Source organism: Centruroides vittatus, unplaced genomic scaffold, assembly GCF_030686945.1.
Source record: "Centruroides vittatus isolate TY-2023 unplaced genomic scaffold, ASM3068694v2 contig_620, whole genome shotgun sequence".
NCBI classification, from domain to species: Eukaryota; Metazoa; Arthropoda; class Arachnida; order Scorpiones; family Buthidae; genus Centruroides; species Centruroides vittatus.
This window is the reverse complement of record NW_027122381.1, coordinates 2,987,395-2,993,394: the sequence shown is the minus strand read 5'-3', so window position 1 is coordinate 2,993,394 and position 6,000 is coordinate 2,987,395. Positions and strand designations below refer to the sequence as shown.

Here is a 6,000-nt window from a genome sequence, read left to right as displayed (position 1 = left end):
CCACCACCGCAGTCCAAGCGCAAACAGGCCACGCGATTAAAAGTTTTTACGGCGAGGGTTTTTACGCTAGTGGAGTCTCGGCCCAAATCTCCGGCCGGGCAGTAATTAAACGCCTTCCCACTCCCACGGCCGTCCGTGGGTAAATCCTGGGATTTAGGCGGATAATAAAAAGGCTCGGCACACAAACCATAATAAAAGTTAATAGGCGAAAGTAAAGACGTAATTTTTACTTTCGTTTACTGTTTTATTTGTTCCCGGAGGTGTGGAAAAGGAAGCCCAACTACCGACCGCCGCCCGGGCTTTAAAAAACGTTTATTTGGCTAAAATACCCGAGTTTCCAATTTTATATTAAAATTCGCCGCGTATTTTAAAAAATCGATGTATAAAATCTTCGGAACAGGTGTAAATGATTTCTAACGGACGACAACGTCGGCCTGCCGGCAATTCTAAAATAATGTACTTGATAAAACGGTTTCCTGGCCCTTTGGTTTTTCCTCCTCCGAAAATGACTTGCCACGGAAAATAAATAAGCTAAAAAGAAAACAACAATAAATAAATATCTACGTTTTATAATATATTTTTCATTTGATTGATTCTTCATTTGATCTGGTTTTTCATTTGATACTTCGAAGAATGATACAACACGGTTTCACAAGAATCAACAATAGCCATTGTTATAGAAACGGCGAATACCACCAGAAAGAACAGAAAGGAGAGAACATTTGCGTACCTCAACCAGTCTAATGGGCACAGAACACATCACAAGGATGAAAGTTGACTGATGAGGGGCATAAGGCCCGAAACGTGTACCGTATCAACTAAATAAAGGTGGAAAAAAGCCAAGTGGTTGTTATTAACACGAATTTGTGTTTGATACTTCGTCGAATATATTTTTCATTAAAAGTATAATTAAAGACGCCCCGAGTCTTGGTTTCTTACCGTCGGTCCACCCCACGCAGGGTTGGTCCCTAAGTTTTGTCCGCTGGTTCTCCGTAAGGATTGTTCGTAAAAAAAATTTCGGGACCCTCTGGGCCCCGGCCCCGGCCCCGACCCCGACTCCCGCCGGCTTTGCTCGGTCCGTCCGGTGTAGATTAAAAATCAAATTTAAAACGTTAGTTTTGACATTTTTTGGCTGCCATTTGAAAAAACTGCACGCCTATAAATTTCCATCGTCATCCTTCCGTCCTTCCTTAACTCCTTTCGGGGAAAAAGTTTCCTATCGAAATAACCTAGCTTCCGGTTATCGTGGGAAGTACAGTACGTACGTAGTTAATCGAGCCCTCGCCCCTAAGCTTTCCGTATTCGGTCTGGCCTTTCGTCTAACACCGTTGTGGAGATTAAGGAAAGACGGACGGACAGACGGAAGATGGGGACATTTGTAGGTTTACAATTTTTACTTTCTCGGCTGTTAGGCCACCGGTCAAAACGTGACTCCTTCAGATTTTTACATTTTTGGACTCGGGATCTTAAAACAGAGAAATATAAAAAAATTCGGGGGTTTTCCCTGTATGGATGTGTGTGGGGGAAGCGCAAGTTTGTTCACCCTCTTTGAAGCTCGATAACTCTTGCGCTTTTTGTCGAAAATTTCTGAAATTTTGCAGGGAAGGTTAGTTTTTTAGGGGATCGATACTAATAAATTTTGTCCGCGAAAGGTCGAGGGATGCAGAGATAACGGGGTGGCGTGTACCTCGAGTAAGGTCGGACTTAACGACGATTTTACCGGGCATTAGCATTTACAAATCTTTTTATAAAACTCATCCCTACCCCGAAAATTAAGCTTTTTGCAATTTTACGATATGTTTGCAATGTTAAGTTTACTTCGATTTTATATTATTACCACAATACGTCGACATTACCGAATTAAAGTTAAAAGAGGAATTATACTCACTATTTCGCTGTATCTGATAAATAACTTTCCGCCATCATCTTAAAATAGCTTGACATTTTTTGTATCTATAAAATAACGTAAAATATTGATCTTAGGTAAAAAATTCCTTACAGCCGCGTTAATTTGCAAATGTTACCTTTTCCAAGCTCTCTGAATAACCATAGCCGCATCGTTTCTTATTTTGGCGCTCGGCCTTTCCTTACTCAAAAGACTATTAAACGAACGACTTCCGTGTTTCGTCGGAAATACGGAAAACCGAAAACAATTGTGGCAAGATTTGTTGAGTTTAAAATGGCACGTGCAACAATGATAACAATGACTCGTGCAACCTTTGGGATAATTTATGTCTTCCCAGTTCACGTGTTTAGCCTGTTCTAAAGATTGCATAAATTTCAATTTACCGTTGCGCAGTTTTTCGCCGTTTCTCCACACGGCGACGGGAATTTTACTTTTGGGTCTGGTTTCGAAACTCTTGTCGAATAACGGCGCCAAATCTCGAAAGTTCGAACTCTGATGAAATTCCGAGTCGCTGCTTCCGCAGCAAGAATTTCCGGTCGAACACGCTCTTCCCGTTGACGTCTCGCTTATTTTCCTAGCAAAAGAACGTTGTTTTATAAATACGGGCATTTATTTCTATGTAAATTTAAATTTTAAAATATATTCGCACGCTTTAAAGTACTTACTTGAGGGATAAAAAGTTAAATAATCTTTTTCTGGCCGTAATCTGTTTTCTAATTAAAAACCCTTTAAAAAATGCCTGAAATTATAAGAGATTTATTTATAAAGACGTATGCAGAAAATATATTTTTGCAACGTGCCAAATCTTTACACGTAATCGAGATGGGTTGATAATAATAATAATAAGCGCAGAGCTAAAACGGTTAGGACTCGAAAGTTGAAATTTCTCACACGCTTAGTTTACGTTCTCGTGACGTACCCTAAGAAGGGATTTTTCGAAATTCCCCTCCGCGGGGGAGAGGAAGAGGACTAAGGCTTACCCCGAAGAACTCGGCTTCTACTGTACTATTTTAGATGCGGTTTTTTGCGTTTTTGACTGCGTTTTAGTAGGGTATGCACATTAAGAATGAATTTTTGGAAATTCACCCCCGAGGAAAGAGGGGGAGAGAGTTAGTTTTAGTCAGTATAAATTGTAAATAATACAGAAGGAATGTAAATAGTGGCACATATAGTATACGTTTTGGCAATTAATTATTACCCCGAATTCGGATTTTACCGTCCTATTTTAGATGCAGTTTTTTGCAGGAAATCGAACATATTTTTAGATCCATCTAAAATTTTTCTAATTAGTCTCGGAAGAAAGTAGACCAAATTCTTTCACCCGGTCAAAACGTAAGGTCGGCTATAATCTAATAATCTTAATCTTTTGCCCGAGCAACGCGGGGCTCATCTGCCGGTTGATTAATAATTGAGATACGTATGTATCCAATCGACGTAATCCAGTTCGTTTCCCAATATCGAATTTACCACTTCAAAATTTTGAAACTAGCAGTAAATGCCAACTACGGATAATCGTTTCAAATTGGCCAATTTGATATTGCATCATTTACCACTGGCCCCACTGTCTTTTAAAATTCAAGGAACTCAATTTAGTTAGTATATATTAAATGATTTTATACAGGCTGGTTTATAAGTCTGTTGACCCAGAAAAACTTTATCGACAGTTTTTTAAACTGAGAACAGTTAGAATTGCATATTGTATTCCCGATTCTATTATTTAGAAATCGTGACTAATAACATGCAGTTATTCCAAACCAGTTTTGATCATTTTAAAACTATATCCCGCTTAACTGATTTTTGGCCCACTATATATACATATAAGTCATTGTTAGTCAAATTATAACTTCCTTCTTTTATGATAAAGACAATGATACGCTCTCCGTCATCTATTAGCTTCGGACCGACAAGTAGAAAACCAAATGGACGTACAATAGTTAGTATAAGAATTAAAACCACTAGAACGGGTTAAAACATTGGCGCTTATTTCTTTTACTCTGTTGGATATTAGGTTTTGTAGTGATTTTAATTAAGTATACCCAGTTTTTGAGTGGAAGTTAGTATAAGAGATCTTAATAATGTTTTTGATAAAAGTAGGCGATAACATTTATGTAATATAACTTTCTTGATTGATAGGCTCTTTATTAGTTTATCGATATATGGTTTAAATGTAAGTTTCTCCTCATTAGTAATTTCTGTGTAGGTTATCAGTAATCAAAGAAGAAAAACATTCCGAATATTCATAGGACATAATAAAGATTATATGAAAAGTTACACTAACCGTTTGCCAGCCATTATTGTAAAGAACGACACTAATACATTAGAGATATTTCAAACAACATACAAAGGGAGATTATGTAAATTCTTATTTTCTTTAAAACTAATCAAACTTAACTGTTATCGAAATATGTACGGTACTTTGACATTCTAAAATTACTAAGTTTTAAAATGAAATAAATAATTCAAATATATATAAACCATAAATCTAAATTGCTGAATTATTTTGGATTATGTATTAAAGTAGCTAATCTTGTATTTAGATTAATTATAAGAATTCAAAAATTTAATATATGATTCAAAATGATCCAGTGATTTAGATTTATGCCTCCCTATAAAATTAGGGTTTTAGTAGTTATGTTATATATGTATCAGGTAACCAAAAAAGTTCTGTCGTTTTTTGCGAAACTACAAAGTTTAAACAATGTTACACGCAATACACAATAGATGGCACTAAAATTCCAGCAATATGTTAATCAAGATTTAATGTTGACTCGTCTTATATAAAGAGAAGTGGAAAGGGTATCTCTTAATATTATAAAAATTGACCCGAAGATGAGTACTCCAAACTCTACAATTCGTGCTTGTATGTTGTACGAGTTTAAACTTGGAACAAATGCTGTGCAAACGGCTCAAAAAATATGCCGGGCTTTCGGACGAGGTTCTGTCGGCACTCGCACCGCCCAAAGGTGGTTTAGAAAATTTTCTTCCGGCGACGAGTCGCTTAAAGATGTGCCACGAGAAGGGCGGCCGTATGTCGTTAATGATGATGAATTACGGGCCGCAGTCGAAGAAGATTCTGCTCAAACTTGTCGGATGCTAGCGTGAAGGTTCTCCGTAAATGACGAAACTGTCCGTTTACATTTGCATAGTCTTGGGAAAGTTTACGAGCTTGGCAAATGGATACCTCGTCGATTGACACCTGCCAATATTGTGCGTATGGTGGACTGCAAATGGAATTGTTCACTATGAACTTATACCATCTGGCCAGACTATTACTGCTAACGTCTACAGTGACCAACTCCGTCGAGTTCACCAATCACTTTTGAAAAAACAGCCAGCTTTAGTGAACCGTAAAGGCATTCTTTTCCTACACGATAATGCTATAGACCTCGAGTCGTGTGTGTGTGACCTTTGACACAATTCAGACCCTTGAATGGCACCTCTTTTGCACCCTTCTTATTCCCCTGACATTAGCCCTTCTGACTATCACCTATTTTTAAGCCTAGATCAGTGTTCTCAAACTTTTTGGACCGCAACCCCCCCTTTGGCACTTAAAAATTTCAAAGGACCCCCAAAGAATAAGTATGTGTCAAAAAACATCCCGGAGGAAGAGGGTTAGGCTCGTATTTAAATATTTATATTATTTTTGTTATTTATATGTGCAATTTATTTAAGTAAAAATTATTTTATATATTTTTTATTTCTATTATTTCTAAACACGAATCCATAGTAAATTTATAAAATATTTGAAAAAATTGATTGGGCATCAATTTTTCAGCGACCCCAAATATTTTTCACGACCCCCTTGGGGGTCGCAACCCCCACTTTGAGAATCACTGGCCTAGATAATCATCTGCGAAACTGATACTTCAGAAATAGAGAGGCTATGGAAACGAAGTTAGAGAAGTTTTTCAACTCTAAAGATTGTGACTTTTATAAAAATGGAATTTATAAGCTTGTTTCCCGTTGGGAAAAGGTTATTAAATGTGAGAGTGGTTATTTTAATGCATAAACTGTTTTATTTCCTATACATTTTTATGTTTGTTTTCTTTCAACAAAAACGACAGAACTTTTTTGATTACCTGATATATATCTGT

The 6,000-nt window shown here is 37.0% G+C and overlaps 1 protein-coding gene across 1 annotated transcript in view; it reads right to left on the bottom strand.

Annotated features, from left to right (window-relative positions):
* Window positions 1-439: 439 nt before the first annotated feature.
* LOC136979390 (serine/threonine-protein phosphatase 6 regulatory ankyrin repeat subunit B-like) overlaps window positions 440-6,000 on the bottom strand; it is an 80,523-nt gene continuing 74,962 nt past the window's right edge. Inside the window, exons 24-27 of the mRNA XM_067275332.1 lie at window positions 2,572-2,645; window positions 2,025-2,480; window positions 1,889-1,953; window positions 440-531 (exon numbers count right to left, since the gene is read on the bottom strand). Coding sequence (XP_067131433.1) covers window positions 1,923-1,953; window positions 2,025-2,480; window positions 2,572-2,645 — 561 coding nt within the window. The 3' untranslated portion in view covers window positions 440-531; window positions 1,889-1,922. The remainder of the gene's footprint in view (window positions 532-1,888; window positions 1,954-2,024; window positions 2,481-2,571; window positions 2,646-6,000) is intronic.